We start from the raw sequence: 22,808 nt of genomic DNA, 5'->3' as shown, positions 1-22,808 counted from the left end.
TAATATAAAGTATTCCATAACTATTCAATTAACATGTAGACATGGGTATTTGGTCTGCAAATAGTAGTAAAAGCGTACATAATCATTGAAACAAAATGGATATGCCCGAATATAGATTTTGTTTATATGACCTTTACCTTCCTGCAGCCGAAAACAACACCGAGTTCATCCGTAGGTTACACAAAACATGGGTGTTTCATAAGCATTTCTCACGTTGAACTGCACGAACGGCACGTAATTAATTATGTAACCTTTGTGTTTGTGGTACATTAAATACTCCGAACTCGGTGCATGAAGGTATGGAATAATTTCATATTTATTATTTAAGCCAAATTAAGGGATTTATCATTGTATGACACTCATGCATGCGACACAAATATTGTTCTTTACTTGGAAAGTCTATTTCAAGGGCAACTGAATTGCATACCCATATAATACTAGTGCACTGTTAATCTTGTATATAGATTCTTAACTACAGTAAATGAAAAATGTAGGAGATTTATACTTTTAGCTTTAAAATTGCGAATTATCATAATGATATCGATCAACTAATTGGTGCAATTATTACTTTTATCATTGTAGCTTTATGCTTTCTGCATTTAAATGCATGATTTGTTTGTATTAAGTTTTAACTGGTTGAATTCAATTTACATATTTTTATTATATTGATCTAAATCAGTTTTCACCATATGAAAATGAATTTTCTCGATTAGTTTCCAGATTTGAAATAAGGTTAAATTAATGTAAGGTAATTGTACATTGCAACATTACATTCAAGGTGAAATGTTGAAATCTTACTCTTTAACTAGTTCTTCTTGAATGCTCTTAGTTCTGGCTACCACAACATTAATTGTTACTATTTATGATTTTTGACTTGCGCGCCTTTAAAAAGTACAGGTATGTCAATACTAAAAAACTGTATGCTGAAGTTTCTTAAGCTAGAATGCTCTGAGCTTTAATGAGTACATACGAGCAGCCACCCTGAGGGTCAATAGCTGGGAATTGGATTATTGCAACTAACTCTTTGACATATATTTATTTTAGCTGTTACATCAGATGTTTCAACAATAAAAAACAAGTCAAAAGTATACTAAAAAGGTAATTAACAGTAAACACATTTAATTTCAGTGCGCAAAATGGCAGGTCGTAGTGATTTGGCAGGATTTATTAAAGGACTTGCATTGATTCGACAAGCACTTGTTGAAACAAGTGGAAGGGATTTAAAACATGCATGGGAAAACTCCAGTGTGAAAACTGCTGCTAAACAAGCAGGCATAAAACTTCAGGAAAACTTGGCTAATGCACAAGCTCCCAATGTCGGCGAAATTACAGTAAGTATATTTTCTAAACATAATATGGCTATTACAAATCTTTGAACAAAAATGGAATCGGATTAAATTCTCATAATGTTTTGTCCACTTATATACATTTCACTCTAATGTTAGTTTATCTCTCTAAAAAAGTTTTGTTGATTTTTTTTAAATTTTATTTTTCAATCTGACAAGATCCTTGTGAATATAAAACAAAAAACACAAGTCCAGTATGCTTTCTTCCGACTTTATACAACTCATCATTTTTCATAACTATTCCTCCGTTGTGCTTTTCTTTTCTCTCTAAAAAAAAATATATATATTAGCATATCTTGTAAAACATGTCTGAACTTTATTGCTTTGTAAATCACTATGTTGTATGATCATATACATGTTTACATTATATGTATGATATTGAATAAAAAAAATAATAATATGGCTTTACTGTTGCACATGTTTGTTTTTTTAAGTTTTGAGCATTACATTCAGCTTTGTGAATCTCAAAGCGAATTCCACTGCCATTTATTTTGTCAGGGTTTGGAACTAATTTTCTTTACAATGTTATCAATTGTTCCCAATATCGGCAATGCATCAGCCTAGTACTTAAAGAAATGCTTCTTTATTATGCTGCAAATAGAAGGTCCCAAATCAGTTACCAGTATGTCAAAGGAATTATTTTAAGTTGAATGTGTTATCATTTAGGCTTATTAAGGATTGATCATTCAATCAGTTTATTTAATGTAATTTTTATAAATTAGTAGTATTTGCTACATGAAATATCACAGGGAAGGCATTACAATAAGGCCTGTATTTTAGGTGCATGTCATAATTTATACAAAAGACGTATAACTTTCAGAAAAAGGTTAGCGACACAGTGACCCTTGCGTACACACAGGCAGCAGCTGCGGCTAGTGTCTTACAGAACAAAGGCAAGGGGACAACAATACCACCACCCAGCTCTTTCGTTGGCAGTGATTTTGACATATCTAGTCCTGTGATTGACAGTGACCCAATACTGAAGCCAGATGTATCAGGAACACAAGATAAACAAGCTACTGACCAAAAAGATCTGAATGTTTTACGGTCAACAGTTGCAACGGCCACTGCTGCTAGTAAACCTGTGGAACCTTCTATTAAACAACAAATGACTACTTTAAGTAATGCAATAAATATTGACATACCAAAAGTGGCTGTAAAGACTGATCTGAAACCTGAAGTGTCAACGCAGATTCCACAAAAGCAGTCAAAAAAGCAGAAGTCCAAGACCAGTATTTCTAGTCTGGACCTGGAGAAACGGAAAGAGATACTGAGCAGCTTCAAACCTGGGGTACGCTCTTGAGTTTACAGAGACTTTAATCTCAGATTTTGGCTTGTCATTGAAAGTCTTTCAATGCTTTATATAAAAATGATTATCCTGAACGGGGCTCAAACCAGCATTCTTTGGAATAAAAGATCCTAATCTGGACCATCAGGGATTTTCTGTTTCATCATGACCTTTTAACTTGATATTTAACCGATTCATGCGCTCTCACTTAAGAAGAACACAGAAGCACTTTACTTATTGCTTTCAAATTACCGGTACTCATACAAACATATTTTGAGCATGAATTTATTTTATATATTTTTATGTCCCCCACCACTAGTGGGGGACATATTAATATTGTGTTTGCCCTATCTGTTGGTTGGTTTGTGTGTTTGTTTGTTTGCTCCAACTTTAACATTTGCGATAACTTTTGCAATATTGAAGATAGCAACTTCATATTTAGCATGCATGTGTATCTCACGGAGCTGCACATTTTGAGTGGTGAAAAGTCAAGGTCATCCTTCAAGGTCAAAGGTCAAATATATGGGTCAAAATAATTCATTTAATGTACACTTTTGCAATATTGAAGATAGCAACTTGATATTTGGGATGCATGTGTTTCACATGGAGCTGCACATTTTGAGTGGTGAAAGGTCAAGGTCATCATTCACGGTCAAAGGTCAAATATATGGGGACATAGTGTTTCACAAACACATAGCTTGTTTTTTCTGTTGCTCCTTGGTCAAAAATATTAATTTTTAATATGTGGCAAATGTTTGGAAAATTGTCATTCTGTGATCAAGTCACTCAAATTTTTTACTTACATATTATTTAAAAAATCTGTTCATCTTAGCGCTTTACGGTAATATCTTCTTTCTTACAAAGATATTGCAGATCTCTTGTAGATGCTTACCTACTTCTGAATCCTATGCCTTAATATGTAGCCTATTTTTGGCAAGATCACTATGGCTATTTTCTATTGAATCCCAATCCGAATTGTCCCCGCCCCAGTCACAAAATTGTTAAGCAGACCACTGTTTCTACAAAACATATTTTTAAGATGTGGGTTATTGGGGGTATGAATCACGTCAAGGTCTAGTTCTGTAATAACTTGAACACTAACATTCATTTTATGTCCACTAATTTAATGTGAAAGAATCTGTATTCACTGCTTTCTATAGGCAGTAATTTTAATGTTTTTTACTAGTATTGTAAAAATTATCTTAACATTCAGTGAAAAAAATATGCTTATGGTCTATTTTCAGTTGAGTGTTTCATCACAGGAGAGAAAGGTACCGTCTTCAAGGATAGGTCGGGTCTATACATTTGGAAGTAAGCCATGAAATTTGCTTTTTTTAGCTCACCTGAGCACAACGTGCTCATGGTGAGCTATTGTGATCGCCTTTTGTCCATCATGCGTCGTGCGTCGTCAACATTTACCTTGTTAACACTCTAGAGGCCACATTTATTGTCCAATCTTTATGAAACTTACTCAGAGCATGTGTCCCAATAATATCTTGGACGAGTTCGAAAATGGTTCCGGTTGGTTGAAAAACATGGCCGCCAGGGGACGTGGCAGTTTTCCTTATATGGCTTTAGTAAAACCTTGTTAACACTGTAGAAGTCACATTTTTAGTCCAATCTTCATGAAACTTTGTCACAACATGTGTGCCAATAATATCTTGGACGAGTTCGAAAATGGTTCCAGTTGAATGAAAAACATGGCCGCCATGGGGCGGGGCAGTTTTCCTTATATGGCTTTACTGTATGGTAAAACCTTGTTAACACTCTAGAAGTCACATTTGTGGTCCAATGCTCATGAAACTTTGTCAGAATATTTGAACTAATAATATCTGGGCTAAGTTCAAAAATGGTTGAGATCAGTTAAAAAACATGGCCGCAAGGGGGCGTGGCATATTTACTTAAATGGCTATTTACTACAAAACCTTGTTAACACTCTAGAAGTCACATTTATTATCCAATCTGTATGAAACTTGATCTGAACATTTGTTCTAACAATAGCTTGAGTGAGTTTGAAAATGGTTATGGTTTGTTGAAAAACATGGCCGCCAGGGGGGGGGGGGGGGTAGTTGTCCTTATATGGCTTTAGTGAAAACTTGTTGACACTATATTAGCCACATTTATTGGCCAATCTTCATGAAACTTGGTCAGAACATTTGTCCCAATGAAATTTTGCCAGAGATTGAAGCTGGGTCATATGAGCTCAAAAACTAGGACACAAGGTCAAATATAAAAAAAACATGTTAAAAGTCACTTTTTTGGTCCAAAATAATCTTCATGAATCAGCTTGCATTTTTTTCAGAATAGTCAAGTTCCTTTGGCTTTCAGGTGAGCGCCTTAGGGCCTGATGGCCCTCTTGTTAATGCTAACAGCATAACAATGTTAAACATTACAGCAACATTTTCAACATTGTGTATATTAGCAGTCAGTTAAAAGTAATGTAAATTTTTTGTATATATACAGACTACAAATAAAACCTTTTTGATTTATTAAAGATAAAAATCAACAGTGACATCATAAGTTCAGACAAAGGTCCAAATTCTTGGTTAACTCAAAATGACGCATTTTATCTAACATCATATCTCTTGAGCTTTTATTTGTGTATGGATGTTATTTGTGAACACTCAACACACCCACATCAACTCATTTTTATCTTGCCAATGAACTTATCTTGCCAATGAACTACTTTTTGAATAATTCAGAAGGTCAACATTTTTTATTTAACCAAATTGAACCTTTGCTTGACATCAATACAACTTACTAAAAAGCTTTTTTACAACACTCAACACATTTACTTTATATTACCTCATTTCGACCTTGTCATTGACTTTATTTTGGACATTAACATATTCACATGGGCCAATAAATCAATTATGACACAGCTTCCACCTGGTGCATATGTGTTTATTCCTTTTTTGCAGAGATGGCTGGAAGTCTTGGACTTGGTGCAATGACTGAGTTCACTAAGCAGTCACTAGGACTAGGTGACAAAGACGACAAAGGTATGAATTTATTCCAAATCTCAAACTAAGTTTTACTAACCAATGCTGTATATTTTTTGTTTTTATAAAATATTTGATTGAAATTTTGCATGCATATACATCTTTCAATTTGTTGTTTATTAAGATATTCGTATCCACATTTTATTTATTGTACACAGGACTCTGACCGAATCCATAAATGCATTTACTTATTGTTAGCTACACGCTTTTGGGAGAAAAAGTGGGGATATTGTAGTTATCTCCTTCTTCCTTCTGTACTGGCCACTATCTCCCTTACTATAAGCACTAGAACCTTGAAACATACACACATGGTAGCTATGAGCATGTGTGCGACCCTGCACTATTTGGAATTTTGATCTGACCCCTGGGTCAAAAATAATGGGGGGTGGGGCCAGGTCAGAGATTTTCACTCATTTTTAGCTCACCTGAGCACAACGTGCTCATGGTGAGCTTTTGTGATCTCTTTTTATCTGTCGTCCGTTGTGCGGCGTCAACACTTGCCTTGTTAACTCTCTAGAGGCCACATTTATTGTCCAATCTTCATGAAATTTGGTCAGAAGATTAGTTTCAATGATATCTTGGATGAGTTCGAAAATGGTTATGTTTGCTTGAAAAACATGGCTGCCAAGGGGCGGGGCATTTTTCCTTATATGGCTATATATGGCTATAGTAAAATCTTGTTAACACTCTAGAGGCCACATTTATTGTCTGATCTTCATAAAACTTGGTCAGAAGATTCATCCCAATAATATCTTGGATGAGTTCGAAAATGATGCTGGTTGGTTGAAAAACATGGCCGCCAGGGGGCGGGGCATTTTTCCTTATATGGTTATAGTTAAACTTTGTTAACACTCTAGAGGCCACATTTATTGTCCAATCTTGATGAAATATGGTCAGATTTGTCTTAATGATATCTTGGATGAGTTCGAAAATGGTTATGTTTGCTTGAAAAACATGGCCACCAAGGGGCGTGGCATTTTCCTTATATGGCTATATAAGGCTATAGTAAAATCTTGTTGACACTCTAGAGGCCACATTTATAGTCCTATCTTCATGAAACTTGGTCAGAAGATTCATCCCAATAATATCTTGGACGAGTTCAAAAATGATGTCAGTTGGTTGAAAAACATGGCCACCACAGGGGCGGGGCTATTTTTCTCATATGGCTATAGTAAAACCTTGTTAACACTCTAGAGGTCATATTTATTTTCCGATCATCATGAAACTTGGTCAGAAGATTTGTCCCAATGATATCTTGGATGAGTTCGAAAATTGTTTTGGTTGCTTTAAAAACATGGCCACCAGGGGCGGGGCATTTTTCCTTATATTGCTATATATGGCTATTGTAAAACCTTGTTAACTCTCTAGATTCCACATTTATTGTACAATCTTCATGAAATTTGGTCAGAAGATTGGTCTCAATGATATCTTGGATGAGTTCGAAAATAATTATGTTTGCTTGAAAAAATGGCTTCCAAGGGGCGGGGCATTTTTCCTTATATGGCTATAGTAAAATCTTGTTAACACTCTAGAGGCCACATTTACTGTCCAATCTTCATGAAACTTGGTCAGAAGATTCATCCCGATAATATCTTGGACGAGTTAAAAAATGATGCCAGTTGGTTGAAAAACATGGCTGCCAGGGGGCGGGGCATTTTTCCTCATATGGCTATAGTAAAACCTTGTTAATACTCTAGAAGCCACATTTATTTTCCGATCTTCGTGAAACTTGGTCAGAAGATTTGTCCCAATAATATCTCGTTATCTCAGGTGAGCGACTTTGGGCCTTTCAGGCCCACTTGTTTTATTTTATGTACTTAAACATTGGCATTAACTTTTGCAATATTGAAGTTAGCAACTTGATATTTGGAATGCATGTGTATCTCATGGAGCAGCACATTTTGAGTGGTGAAAGGTCAAGGTCATCCTTCAAGGTCAAACAAACATATCCAAGAAGAAATAAGCTTTAACAGGAGTAAATTAATGAACCTGTCAAATAATAATTTTTTATAGATAAATCAAAGCGGCGCAGTAGGGGGCATTGTGTTTCTGACAAACACATCTCTTGTTTTATGTTATTTTACATTAGCTTCTTCATTTCTACACGGATTTACTTCCAATTGATACTGGACATCCCTTATGACAGTGCGGTCAATCTCAATTATGCATGGCCCCATTACCAATCCTGGGGCTCCCCCCTGGGTCAAACATGCAGCGTGGGGATACGCGTCGGCCTCTGCTGCGCCATTTCTAGTTGAAAATGGCGCATAATCCGCTCTTAAGCAAACAGGCAAACCAACCTGAAATTATTAATAATTTTGACTGATTCTATGTTCCAGGCAAGAATGTGCTCCTGAGTGAGGCCAACATGAACATGATTGTTGACACGCTGTGTCGTGTCCGTGGGGCTGCCCTCAAGCTGGGACAGATGCTCAGTCTTCAAGGTAGTGTACCATTGTCTGTGCCTACCTGGACAATATAATTGAGACTCACTCGCAGGAAACGTGGTTTAATGCATGTTTGTAGTGTTGTCTCAGGTCAGCCTCCCTGCACATGCATTAACCCTTTGCATGCTGGGAAATTTGTCGTCTGCTAAAATGTCGTCTGCTGAATTTCTAAAATTAGCATTTTCTTCGATTTTTTTCAAAGAATACTATCAGAATAGCAAGCAGTTTGGATCCTGATGAGACACCACGTTCTGTGGCGTCTCATCTGGATCCAAACTGTTTGCAAAGGCCTTCAAAATTCGGTTCCAGCACTGAAAGGGTTAAGGCCAGTGTCCTCAGACTGAGGCTCAATTAAAGGTAATACATGTATTCATGATGATTCTCAATGGAAAACATTTGGCATGCACCACTTCTCCAATTAAAGGTGATACATGTATTCATGATGATTCTCAATGGAAAACATTTGGCACGCACCACTTCTCTGTTCTTCTTACAAATGCTTTGCCATTTGTACCATCAAGGAGTCCTTCCGATTTAATTTTTGACAACAAGGTATATTTAGAATTAATATATTTGTGTGCTTTTACATATATAGTCACTGTCAAATTTTGAATTAAAGCAATTAAGTTGAAATTTTATGTCATCATTTTATGTTCAAAATATTGAATATAAACTATGAATATGAACAATAAATGTTAAATAATGTATAATTTATAAATTATCTTTTTTGTACCATTGATGAAATGTTTTTGTTGGAAAAATTCAAAATCGCCAAGTTTTTAAACAGATACTATTAACATGTTCACTTGTATTTATTGTAAAACACTATTAACATGTTCACTCGTATTTATTGTAAAACCCAAAATGTGTATATATGTTGTTTGAACAACTATGCACATGCTTGAGGGGATTTGCCAAGTAAACATGTCTTTTGTACTTTCATAAGTTTTTGTACCGAACAAAAGAACATAATTTCGAATTGTATAAAACTCAAATTTTCTTGATTTTCTGGTATGACATCTTTTGAACTTTTATTTAGGTTTTAAGTCCCGATGATTTATCTGTTTTGAAACAATCTTATCAAGATTGTATAAACTTGCCTTAATACACTTCAGTTTTTATGCCCCCATTAGGGTGGCATATAGCAGTCAGTCAGTCTGTCCCTCCGTCGGTAGACTTTAACATTGGCCATAACTTTTGCAATATTGAAGATACACGGTGCCTATACCACGTGACTTTTTCGGATCTGTGTTGGGAGAATAAAGCGCGACCCAGTTAACAGTTTTAAGGATCTCTTTTCAAATATTTCACCATTTTTAATGGGATAAAATGTAGAGCCCGCTCATTCGTAAGAGTTTTCTATAGGTATCATGATCTTCTTAAACAAATACGTATTTTCTCAGTAAAGTGCAACCGCGCGTTTGAACGATTAGACAAATGTCGGATCAGTGTGGGGACTTTATATTACAAACGCGCTGTTGCACTTAACTGAAAAAATACTTTTTTGTTTAAAAAGATAATGATACCTTTAGAAAACTCTCAGGAATGAGCGGGTTATCCTCTTTATTCCATTACAAATGGTGAAATATTTAAAAAGACATCATTAAAAAATTGAACTGGGTCGCGCATTATTCTCCCAACACAGATCTAAAAAAGTCACGTGGTATAGGCACCGTGAGATAGCAACTTGATATTTGGCATGCATGTGTATCTCATGAAGCTGCACATTTTGAGTGGTGAACAGTCAAGGTCAAGGTCATTCTTCAAGGTAAAAATTTAAAAAATACAATCCAAGGGAAGTAATAAGCTTTAAAAGGGAGATAATTTCTAAACCTGCCAAATGATATATTGACATTTTATTTCAAAACGGCTCAATAGGGGGGCATTTGGCAGGTCGGGCTACCGTAACCTCGTGAAGAGGCCAGTAGGACCTGTAAATAAACTCTGAATCACACACACACGGGGGCATTGTGTTTCTGACGAACACATCTCTTGTTTATGTGTTACATACTTTTTCTCTTGATTTCATTGCTTTTAATTAAGATGTTTACCAATCATTAATAATGGAAACTTGGCCAAGGAATGTAACTTGGTAAGATAAAAAGGAGTTGTCTGCCTTTAAATTTCATATAGGTGTATTGCAGATTGTATTTGGGGACTACTTAAATGAGTCAAGTGTGTTTCTTTTTCAGACGAGTCCATGATAAGTCCAGAGTTGCAGAAAATAATGGAGCGTGTTCGTCAGAGTGCAGACTACATGCCCATATGGCAGATGGAGGTAACAACATGAACAAAATGGATATTTTGTTGCTTTCCAGTCATATACTTATACCTTTCGCTCTCAGAAGCAAAGTGAAAATGGCTATGTGCAAACAGCATAAAACCAAAAAACAGCCTGCGAGTAACTTGCAGTCTGTTCAGGTTTTATGCTGTTTGATGCTTATCAGTATCTGAGGGTTGGAAATGAAGCCTTAAAACTTGAATCTTGTAAGAAAGGTCTTTTTTTTAATTTAACTTTCTGAGGGACCGCAAATGCGTCAATATATGTATCTAAGTGGTAAAGGGTTAAAAGTGGTGTGATGATGTACTACTGTACTCTTTGTAGGTTACAAATATTCCTGGCCAATGGTAGTTTTGAAAATAAGGTTGAACATATATTAAGAAAATTTGCTGAATAATAGCTTTAAACAATGTTCAATCTTTCCTGGAGGAAAGGACGCTACTTATGCAGCCATTTTTGTAATCTTTAACCTTATGTAGGATCATTTTCTGTGTTTATTCTATTGAAAATTAAGATGTTCACATTAATAAACCACATGGGAAAACTTGGCTTAATACATGTGCGTGAATTGTCGTCCTCGATTAGTCTGTGCAGTCAGCACTTGCTTATCAGGGATAACACTTTCCGCCTACGTAATGCATTCTTTAAACAAACAAAATCCATAAAAGCAGTTAGTGGCATCCTGACTAGCTTGTGGATAATGCACTGGCTAATCTGGGACATAACTTTAGGCAAATGCATTGAGCCAAGTTTACCCAAAACGTACCTCTTATAATGAAGTTAGTATGCTTTAGTTTCTTCTGAAAAAGACACATTAACAATTTCATTATACCAGGGGTATATGAAACAGGGATCCTTTATGGCCTGTTATTAAAAAAAATGGTATAAAATTTGTTTTAATAGCGGGTGATGAAGAAAGAGTTTGGAGATGACTGGCGAAGCAAGGTAATGAGTTTCGATGATAAACCATTTGCAGCCGCATCCATTGGTCAAGTGCATCGGGCTATTAAGCTAGATGGCAAGAATGTAGCAATGAAAATACAGGTAGGGAATCAATTGGTATATGTGAATGTTTTGGGTAGTCGAAAAAATATATCACTGAGGGGTATTTACAGGCTGTACCTTTTTTGTCCTACTTTTTATGTCCCCTGTCCCCCACTATAGTAGTGGGGGACATATTGTTTTTGCCCTGTCTGTCTGTTGGTCGGTTGGTCTGTTTGCGCCAACTTTAACATTTTGCAATAACTTTTGTTATATTGAAGATAGCAACTTCATATTTGGCATGCATGTGTATCTCATGAAGCTGCACATTTTGAGTGGTGAAAGTTCAAGGTCAAGGTCATCCTTCAAGGTCAGAGGTCAAATATATGTGGCCAAAATCGCTCATTTTATGAATACTTTTGCAATATTGAAGATAGCAACTTGATATTTGGCATGCATGTGTATCTCATGGAGCTGCACATTTTGAGTGGTGAATGGTCAAGGTCAATGTCATCCTTCAAGGTCAGAGGTCAAATATATGTGGCCCAAATCGCTAATTTTATAAATACTTTTGCAATATTGAAGATAGCAACTTGATATTTGGCATGCATGTGCATCTCATGGAGCTGCACATTTTGAGTGGTGAAAGGTCAAGGTCATCCTTCAAGGTCAGAGGTCAAATATATGTGGCCCAAATCACTTATTATGCCCCCCTTCGAAGAAGAGGGGGTATATTGCTTTGCTCATGTCGGTCTGTCGGTCGGTCAGTCTGTCGGTCTGTCGGTCCGTCCACCAGGTGGTTGTCAGACGATAACTCAAGAACGCTTGGGCCTAGGATCATGAAACTTCATAGGTACATTGATCATGACTCGCAGATGACCCCTATTGATTTTGAGGTCAAAGGTCAAGGTCACGGTGACCCGAAATAGTAAAATGGTTTTTGAATGATAACTCAAGAACGCATACGCCTAGGATCATGAAACTTCATGGGTAGATTGATCATGACTTGCAGATGACCCCTATTGATTTTGAGGTCACTAGGTCAAAGGTCAAGGTCACGGTGACCCGAAATAGTAAAATGGTTTCCGGATGATAACTCAAGAATGCATACGCCTAGGATCATGAAACTTCATGGGTAGATTGATCTTAACTCGCAGATGACCCCTATTGATTTTGAGGTCACTAGGTCAAAGGTCAAGGTCACAGTGACCCGAAATAGTAAAATGGTTTTCGGATGATAACTCGAGAACGCATACACCTAGGATCATGAAACTTCATAGGTAGATTGATCATGACTTGCAGATGACCCCTATTGATTTTGAGGTCACAAGGTCAAAGGTCAAGGTCGCGGTGACCTGAAATAGTAAAATGATTTTCGGATGATAACTCAAGTACGCTTTTGCCTAGGATCATGACACTTCATAGGTACATTGATCGTGACTCGCAGATGACCCCTATTGATTTTTAGGTCACTAGGTCAAAGGTCAAGGTCACAGTGACAAAAATCGTATACACACAATGGCTGCTACTACAACGGACAGCCCATATGGGGGGCATGCATGTTTTACAAACAGCCCTTGTTTTATGAATGCTTTTGCAATATTGAAGATAGCAATTTGATATTTGGCAAGCACGTGTATATCATGGAGCTGCACATTTTGAGTGGTGAAAGGTCAAGTTCAAGGTCATCCTTCGCAAGGTCAAGGTCATCCTTCAAGGTCAAACGTCATATAGGGGGACATTGTGTTTCACAAACACATCTTGTTCACACATTATTTTGTTCCTGCCTTTCTGCAAATTCATTCCTCTATTCCTACCTTTTGACTGTAATTTAGAGTAGCCTGTATCCATTTTCCTGAAAAATTCCTTAATTGATCAATTAACGTCATATATTGAAACAGAATCAATATCCTAATCCATTTCTAAAATGTCAGTTGTGTTGTTTACACACATCTCTTTTTGTACAACAACACAAATGGTGGTTAATCGTGTTTTTAGTCAACGATCAAATGACACTGCATGTGATAATGGGATCAGTTAGAGTGTTATTTCTATACTTTCGGTTTGGGTTTAACCGTTTATTAGTCACTAAACATTATAACTGGAAATCAATAGTTTTAAAATGTGATCACATAATTGAGCAGTGTTTTTGTTATAAATCAGGTTGAATGTTAAGCCGTGATTTGAATATGTTACAATACATGTGTTAATAAAAAAAAATATTTAAGAACCACAAAATTTGGTGCTGACAAATAAAACTGATTTCACAGTATCTTGCAGTTTTAAGACAGTTCAAGTCCCATGTCAATCATGATTGAAATATAAGCTTTAATTAGTTTTATTTATGGTCAGTAGTTTATTCATACGGGTTTACATGTCAATTCATTTAGTTAAAGAAGTATACATTGTACATAATGGAACTTCCATGATGCCCTTTAAGAAGTACTAGAGCTTTCATGGCTTCAAATTTGGAAATCCTTTGGGACTGAGATTTTAATGACACTCTTTTACTCTATGTGCAGTATCCAGGAGTTGCCAAGAGCATTGACAGTGACATCAACAACCTGATGTCCATACTGAATGTCTGGAACTTCATTCCAAAAGGTAGTGCACTTGTGTACATCGCCATTGCATCCTGCGTTAATTATGCATTATACCTAAGGAAGATAATATCTCTGGGCAAAAGTCAAACTTTGCCTGTTACCTGTGTGAGACAAATATTATTATGGCCTAAGGTCTTTTATTCATATTTATTGATGTATATGCCATGTTTGTAACTCTGCTAATCCCTTGGTACAAACACTATTTTCATGTTGTGCAGGTGGCTAATTATTTTTGCATATCGACATAAGATTTGAGATCAATTCAAGTTCAATGACAATACATAACCCAGTGAATTCATGTCATTCTTAAAATAGTTTTACTTTTAAAAATTATCAGAATACTATTGCCAAAGAGTCTTACAGAGTCAACTCTTACCACCAATAGCAAATTGAAAACAGCTATATGCAACAAGCATAAAACTAGAACAGCCTTCAAGTAACTGGCTGTTTGTTCAGGGTTTATGCTGTTTGCAACCCATCAGCATATTAAGGTTGAAAATAAAGGCATGAAAGTGAATGTAGTAAGAAATGTCTTGAAAATTTATAGGAATTGCTAATGGACTACAATTACGTCAAAGTGTGAATCAGTGATAAAGGTTTAGGTCTTGTTTATTTTATGCTTTCCGGTGGTTTATAGAGAAAGATCAGTGAATTTAAACTGATATTTCACTGTTTCAAACAGTGAAAAATAAAAGTGAAAATTATCGATATTTTTCACTGTTTTAATGTGAAATGATGTCATTTTGTTGACGAAATTACGTCATTATTCCAGCAAAATTCTCCTGTTAAACGCTTGTACAATGCAAATAGACGATGAAAAAAAGCATAAAGTAAAAAGAAATTTGTTGGATTCGGTGGAATACTGATTTTAATTCACTCGAGATCTTAGAAAAAATATTTTTCTATGATCAATCGTGAATTAAAATCGACATTGCACTGAATCCAACAAATATCCTCTATGTTATGTATGGCTCTCCTTGTGGAGGACATTGATGCCCTTATCAACATACATTTCAGGTCTGTATGTAGACAGTGTGATCAAAGTGGCTAAGAAGGAACTGGCCTGGGAGGTGGACTATCTCAGGGAAGCAGAATGTAGCGAGAAGTTCAGGTATGAGCTGGGTCATGCTGAAATGGGTCTAAGAACATATGCAGCCAACATTACTCCAGACTAGCCTGCGCAATTCCCTAGTCTAGTCAGGAGATTCGCTACCCGCTATATAGTCACGCAAGGTGTTGTGGTCTCATAAGCAGACAGGGTAGCCCGTGACAAGACGGAGCTACTGTGCATGCTGGTGTACCTAAGATAGCTGCAATTTGCATATGACCCATTTTCGCATGATCACATGACACGGCTGGCATGGAGAAGCAGAAATGATGTTAATGTTTGAATAGCAAACATCATAAATGTTGATGTTTGTGTTATGCATTTAGTTAATAGAGAGATAAAAATGAGAGCAATTTATATTTACTTTTTGGGTTTTCAGTCAAAAGAATAAGATGAAGTTTATGTTTTTTAGTTAAAAGAATAAAAACTTATAACAGAAGTTGATGTTTACTTTATGTCAGTGTATTGTAATGTATATTTATATAAATAATGTCACACATTGGATGTAATAATTGCTATGAAAGGATTTTGGAAATAATCTTTCACTATATTAAATGTCATTTTTCGAAAGATTTTTTAGTATGCATGCAAAATTAATGAAATTGCAAAATATAATATAAAAGTTCATAAACTGACAACATATCCTGAGTAAGTTTTAATTATGTGCTTAGTTGAAACAGACATTTAAGGTAGTGTGCCTTCTATTCCAGAAATTGGACTGAAATTAAGTCTGGTTCAAGGAAAACACATAAAGTTTTCTGTGATAAGATGTGCTTTTCTAGGTTACAACTTTTTATAAACTGGTCCTTTTAATGACCAGTTAAAATTCTTTGAACTGCAGCAGTCACACAAACATTTGAGCCACTTGGGGAAAACCAGGCTTGATTCATGTGCATAAAGTGTCATCCCAGATTGGCCTGTGCAGTCAGCACAGGCTAATCAAGGACAAGACCTTTCCCTTTCATTGTATATTAATATTAAAGGAAGTCTCTTCTTAGCAAACATCCAGTGTAAGCAGAAAGTGTGGTCTCTGATATGCACAGGCTTATCTGGGATGTCACTTAAAGTCACTATAACGCTCAAAATCAACGAAAATTTCGTAAAGTATTTCGTAAAATAAAGTTAACACCTTAACAATCAGTGTTCCTTATAGCAATAGCCAAAATTTCAACGCTAGATGTGGTATGATTACATAGATTTTTGTAGATACAAAATGCTCGTTTTTATTTATTTGTGGCCACAATTAATTCCCGCGAATATATTTATTCATACGACACACGAACACCATTTCAGTGTTCATGTGTCGTATGAATAGATATGCAAAACAATAATAAAAACGAGCATTTTGTATCTACAAACATCTATTTTACCAGACAACATCTGACGTTGAAATTTCGGCAATTGCCATAAGGAACACTGATTTTTAATTGGTTAAGTTAATTTTATGAACAATTGTACAAAATTTTCATTGATTTAAAACTCACATGCATAAAACCCAATTTTCCCAAAGCGAGGCTCATTTTCGCTTTTTCTGATCATACTAGAGAGCTTCTGAAGGACGACCCGTCATACTACATCCCGGCTGTATCCCATGAGTTGACAACCAGTCAGGTGCTCACCACAGAGTATGTTGAGGGGCTGCCTCTGGACAAGTGCATGCAGCTGGACCAGGAAACCAGAGACTGGGTATAGGCTCAGCGATTTTTTCCTTCTTTTTAAAGTACTCGTTCATGGCACTTTGCCAATATAGGGAAAAGAACACAGTTCCCTATTGCCGACGAACAAATTTCCTAAAGGAAGAAAAATAGTTTTTTCATTTTTGTTGCAAAAGCACATTATCTTCACTGTCGTTTTTCTTGATTGGCACAGTACCTCAACTTTTCACAATTTAGCTGTTGGGTGTTGTATGAAAGCGTGCCTTGTCACAAATTACAGCCTTAAAAGTGTTTTTAATCGGTCATAGCAGTTGGTTTACGAATATTAACAGACAGAAATGTGTTTTATATGCAGTAAAATTTGCAATTTAAGCAGAGAATTTACATATCCATTAATTAGTGCTCCATTTGTAAATCAAGCTTGGCTGAACTTGACCCTAATATAGGGATATTTTAAAGTACGTGCACGATATCCATTCTACAATAAACTTTATACATGTATATAATTGGAAGCCAATTTTTGTTGTTTTAGCTCACATGAACACATCTTTAGCTATTGTGATCCTCTATGTCCATGGTGTTGCCATGTCTTGTGAGTTGTTAACTTTTAGCTTGTGACCCCTCTAGTGGCCATATTTTTTGCTAAATCTTGATGGATTTTGTTCAGAATGTTTTTCTTTATAATATCTGGGACAAAGTTAAATCTTGATCAGATGTGTCCAAAAACTGATAACTTGGCCAAATACTAGAAAAACCTTGTATCCACTCTATATGCAACATATATCACTCAATCTTGATAAAACTAGATCGAAATGTCCAAAAACTTGGTCATCAGTTCACTTCTTTATAAGAACTTGTGACCAATTGTAAAGCCAAATAAAGACTCGTTCTTCATGAACCTTGGTCAGATTTTTGTAATGACCAAATCTAACATCTTGGTCCTATTTGTCAAAAAAGGTCACCAGGTAAAATAATAAGTTAAACAACCACTCTTAAAGCCACATTGTTGACTATATATATTTGAAGTTTTGTTACTTTTTTTATCCCGATGCTTTCAAGGCCATGTTTAGAATAATCTTTAAATTGGGTAAAAAACTAGGTCACAAGGTCAAGTATTTGACAGTTTGTTTACCTTGCAATCAGGTGAGCATAATAGGGCCTTCATCACCCTCGTTTGTTTTATTTGTTTTACGTTTAAAGACATGTGTAAGTGCTAGTGATTGATTACAGTTGGTTTTTACAGATAGCATTCTGATCTTTCAATAGATATGAGCATTGCCTTTGGAAAACGATCCTTAACCCTTTGCATGCTGGGAAATTTGTCGTCTGCTAAAATGTCATCTGCTGAATTTCTTAAATTAGCATTTTCTTCATTTTTTTTCAAAGAATACTATCAGAATAGCAAACAGTTTGGATCCTGATGAGACGCCACGTTCTGTGGCGTCTCATCTGGATCCAAACTGTTTGCAAAGGCCTTCAAAATTCGGTTCCAGCACTGAAAGAGTTAATGCACATACGTAAAGTGTCGCCCCAGAGTAGCCTGTTTAGTCAGGATAGGCTAATCAGGGATGAAACTTTCCGCATTAACCATATTTTTGCTAAACAACTTTTCCGTTAAAAGAAAAAAAGAAAAAAAAGGTAAGTATAGTACATGCAAAAAGCCATTCCCCAGATCGCAGCTTATTTATTTCCAAAAGGATTTTCTCTCCATTTCAGCTCGGCATGAAGCTACTGGAGTTGTGTCTGCGGGAGCTGTTTGAGTTCAAGTTCATGCAGACAGACCCCAACTGGTCTAACTTCTTCTACAATCCTGCCACAGAAAAGGTGAATACAGTATTACTTATTTCTTAACCCTTTTCAGAGTAGCTCACAGTCTGTTCAGGGTGTATGTTGTTTGATGCTGATCAGTATTGTAGGGTTGGAAATGAAGCCAAACTTGAATCTAGTAAGAAAGGTCTTGTATCAGAATTGATTTTCTTATACACTATACATGTGTCAAATATGATATCTGTGTGGTAAAGGTTTAAGTTATATTATGTTGAGGTTGAAGTGACTGTGTGATGTGATTTGTGGATGGAGGTTGGCCATTGAACCAGGATTTTTAATATTGCATTGTCAGTACTCAGTAGCAATGTGTACAAGTGACTTATATACTTATTTTGTTCTGCAATTTTCTTTAAATTCAAAGATTGCTTAAGGAAAAGTGTGCTGTAATAAAATAATTCTGTTTTTTTTCATGTCTTTCTGAGAATTTTAAACATACTGTTCTGGAGCCAGTATCTGTTTTCTGTGTTATCTCCCTTGTGTTGATTGGTTTCAAAATTCTATTGCAGCAGTTGTTTCCCTTTAATTATAAATCATGCTGTTATTTTTTCAAGAAAAAAGATCACCGTGAAAATGCTTGTAAAAATACACTTACATATAACTGTTTTATGGCATTATGCCCCTTTTCAAAGAATTCAGGAAATATTTAATTTGCTTTTCACCTGTCCCACAGTCTGTCAGACTTTCATTCAGTTTGTCTCTTAAACCATTACTTTTCTATACATTATTTATAGGAGCCTTAACCTATGATTATTAGTCCCCTACCGGTTTCACCGGAGGGGACTTATGGTTTGCGCTCTGTGTGTCAGTCAGTCTGTCAGTCCGTCACACTTTTCTGGATCCTGCGATAACTTTAAAAGTTCTTCATATTTTTTATGAAACTTGAAACATGAATAGATGGAAATATGGAGAGTATGCACGTCATTTCATTTTGTTCCTACGTCAAGCATTCTGGTTGCTATGGCAACAAATAGACTAGAAATACTGCTGAAAATGGTGGTTTTCTGGATCCTGCGATAACTTTTAAAGTTCTTAATATATTTTCATGAAACTTGAAACATGGATATATGGCAATATGGACATTATGCACGTCATTTCATTTTGTTCCTACGTCAAAAATTCTGGTTGCTATGGCAACAAATATAAAAAAAATCTGAAAATGGTGGAATTTCTGACAATGGTGGAGCTGGTAGGGGACTTATATTGCTTGACAATAGCCTTGTTTATGATGGTGTACATTGGAAGATGCCTTTTGTAGGAGAACAGGTCTAAGGTCAAGATCAAAGGGGCTAATATGAGAACTGTTTTTGTGCTCATAATCTAGAGAATGCTTTAGTTTGAACCGATTTATTTTAGATCGATATTCTAGAAAGTATAAGGCTTATTTTAAACGCTCTCCAGTCCTTTTCCTGTGACTAGAACAAGTGTTTGGTGTCTATTGGGGGAATCTAAAACACGCTCTCACAGTTGGGATTGAATCCATAACCTCTTGATTGCTAAGCGGACGCCATATCCACAACACCACTGCGATCTGCAGAAAATGCTTTGAACTAAGCTCATGGAAATGGTAAAGCTGGCTAGTTCGGAGAGGGAAGTCAGTTGCCTATTCATTTTGAAGTCATATGCCAATCTCACAGTGGCTTAAAACATGATAAACATTTCCATAGAATGCTCTAAACTTGCTGCGTTGCCGTATAGTTACCGGTATTAGTTTGTTGGTTTTCTTGAGAATGGATGATGTCTATCAATTCTGAAATCACAAGATGAAAGGTCATAGACACAATACAAAGTCATGCTCTTTAAACAAAGCTTTTAAAGATTACTCAATTTGCCGAAAGTCAGGGGGTCATTAATTGTATAAAAACATCTCTTGTTTTCAATTTTCAATGATATTCATAAGATGTTTCAATAACTACCTTGTATTTATACATTATTTTATGTTATAATACAATTCTGATGATTTCAATGACCAAAGAATGCTTATTGTAATTAATTCACATAATTTCAATATCTTCATCATCTTCCATTAGTAGCAATCATATCATGAATTGCCATCCATATTTTTTCAGATTGTGTTGCTAGATTTCGGTGCCACTCGTGAGTTCTCTGCCAAGTTTGTGGACACATACATACGCATCATCCGTGCCGCAGCGGACAATGATCGCCAAGGCGTACTGGTGCACTCCAGAGAGTGCGGCTTCCTTACCGGCTATGAGACCAAGGTGAGATTGTAGAATTAAGTAGCAGATCATCCTTAGATACCTGCGATTCCATAACAATAAATCTACTAACTGTTTTTGGTTTAAACCTATTTATTTATGCCTTTGAGGAAGGCTTTCTGACAGCGGGGCATTGTTCACAGCTTTTTATAACTGCTTACCTAATCCGGCAATGTGTTCTCAACACATGTTAATTAGAAAACTTAAACATGAGTAAAAATAAATACGTATCCTATGAATTTATATTAAATTCATTATCTATTTGTATTGTTCAACAAATTAAAACATATAATGATAGCTGTATTTTATTGTTGTTCTTTGAACAAGGCCTTCTTTTTGTCCATGAATTCAAGTTCTCTGATAGTCTCTGACATTATATATTATTCTTTCCAAGTAAGACTTCAGGTAGAGAAATATGATATGTTAAATTGATAACTGGAGCATTCTTGTTATCCTGATGCGACCTCAAGTTATACTGTACTGTCGTAAATGTTCAACAAATAAAAACAAGCAAATCAATAACAAATTTAAAAAATAATTGAAAATATTTAACACAATTTAAACAAGCAAAACAAAAATGAATTTTTGAAAATGGTTATATGACGTCATATAACCTACTAGTAATCATTGTTTTTATGTTGATGTGTACCCAACATTTCAGGAAATGGAGCGAGCCCATGTGGACTCTGTGATGATCCTAGGAGAGGCCTTCCACTGCAATGGACCATTTGACTTCCACAACCAGAACACGACCCATCGGATACACAACCTCATTCCTGTCATGATGAATCACCGGCTCACCCCACCACCGGAGGAGACGTACAGTCTACATAGGAAAATGGCGGGAAGCTTTTTGCTATGCACGAAACTGAAGGCGAATGTGGACTGTCGTGCGCTATTTGAGCCGCTCTTTGAGAAATACAGATGGAGTACAGATGGGGTTTCGGAAAGTGCAGCAACATCCGCTCAAGTGCCTGGTGTAGGGGATTTGGCGTTGGTCTGATAAACTGATGGGTCCGAGTTTGTCATGGTGTATATGAACTGGAAACTGATGGGTCCGAGTTTGTCATGGTGTATATGAACTGGAAGTATATGTATGTCACTGTACTGCTGGAGTTTAGATGAAATGTTACTAGTGTGGGTGTGATGGTTGTTATATTAGCAGTAGTGCAAGATCTAACATAAGTAAAAAGTGAAGAGTACGCGCATGATACGTTTATCTGGAAGCGGTATAGCTCGTTTTGTTATATGAATTTATCTTACTGTAAAAAATAAAAATATCTGTCCTTGCAGTTATCATTATTGTCAACTTAATACATGTATATGTTTTATCGAAAATCTGGCAGTGTTTGTAAGTGGATTATTTATGTATTTAGTACTATTATGAATAAAGCTTTTTATTTCGTTTGTAATTGTTGTATCGTCGGTCGGGCTAGCTCAGTTAGTCGAGAGCTAGAGTTCAAATCCAATAATCGCGTGTTCTATCCCTGGCTTGGTCACAAAAAGTATGTGATGATTGGTCCTGAAGTCCTTTCTGCGGCCACTTTACGTGCATCAGATTCAAGGAAGGCAGTCCTCAGTTACGGTCATATTAACCCTTTGCATGCTGGGAAATTTGTCGTCTGCTAAAATGTCGTCTGCTGAATTTATAAAATTAGCATTTTCTTTGATTTTTTTCAAAGAATACTATCAGAATAGCAAACAGTTTGAATCCTGATGAGACGCCACGTTCTGTGGCGTCTCATCTGGATCCAAACTGTTTGCAAAGGCCTTTAAAATTCGGTTCCCGCACTGAAAGGGTTAAGTATGTGCAGGTACTGTTGGTAAACCAGATAACACAGGAAAAGTGTGAGGTGGTTAAATGTTAGTTTATTTCATATCAGATCCAGAAGGCCAATAACAGCCCAAGTGGACAATGTTATGAATACAGTGTTTACAGATTTGCGATATGTATATAAGGATATTAATGTATGACAGTTGAAACATAACTACTACTACTAGTTATGACAAAACTAATAATAATAATCATGACAGATATTTTCTACTATAATGAT

At 36.0% G+C, this 22,808-nt stretch overlaps 2 protein-coding genes across 3 annotated transcripts in view; one reads left to right on the top strand and one right to left on the bottom strand.

Annotated features, from left to right (window-relative positions):
- The window catches only part of LOC127857130 (WD repeat-containing and planar cell polarity effector protein fritz homolog), a 124,917-nt gene extending 124,539 nt beyond the window's left edge, over positions 1-378 (bottom strand). Inside the window, exon 1 of one of the 2 annotated variants that reach the window (XM_052393500.1) lies at positions 138-378. The gene's annotated coding sequence lies outside the window, so the exon portion shown is untranslated. The other variant, XM_052393499.1, reaches the window with a different exon arrangement.
- Positions 130-22,161, top strand: LOC127857132 (atypical kinase COQ8B, mitochondrial-like). The gene is made up of 14 exons (XM_052393501.1): positions 130-297; positions 1,129-1,331; positions 2,167-2,637; positions 3,879-3,945; positions 5,556-5,636; positions 7,976-8,080; positions 10,276-10,361; positions 11,268-11,408; positions 13,868-13,949; positions 14,966-15,059; positions 16,601-16,742; positions 18,428-18,535; positions 20,605-20,757; positions 21,416-22,161. The coding sequence occupies exons 2-14, from the start codon at positions 1,137-1,139 to the stop codon at positions 21,755-21,757; spliced, it is 2,067 nt and encodes a 688-aa protein (XP_052249461.1). The 5' UTR covers positions 130-297; positions 1,129-1,136; the 3' UTR covers positions 21,758-22,161.
- The last annotated feature ends 647 nt before the right edge of the window (positions 22,162-22,808 follow it).

This window comes from Dreissena polymorpha, chromosome 14 (assembly GCF_020536995.1).
Source record: "Dreissena polymorpha isolate Duluth1 chromosome 14, UMN_Dpol_1.0, whole genome shotgun sequence".
Classification (NCBI taxonomy): Eukaryota; Metazoa; Mollusca; class Bivalvia; order Myida; family Dreissenidae; genus Dreissena; species Dreissena polymorpha.
The sequence above is the reverse complement of the archived record's forward strand: the minus strand, read 5'-3'. Positions and strand labels throughout refer to the sequence as shown.

Coding starts and splice junctions, on each gene's coding strand:
- LOC127857132 (XM_052393501.1), top strand. CDS start 1,137: ATGGCAGGTCGTAGTGATTTGGCAGGATTTATTAAAGGACTTGCATTG. Junction 2,638..3,878: donor TGAGCAGCTTCAAACCTGGG/GTACGCTCTTGA, acceptor GTCTATTTTCAG/TTGAGTGTTTCATCACAGGA. Junction 11,409..13,867: donor ATGTAGCAATGAAAATACAG/GTAGGGAATCAA, acceptor CTCTATGTGCAG/TATCCAGGAGTTGCCAAGAG.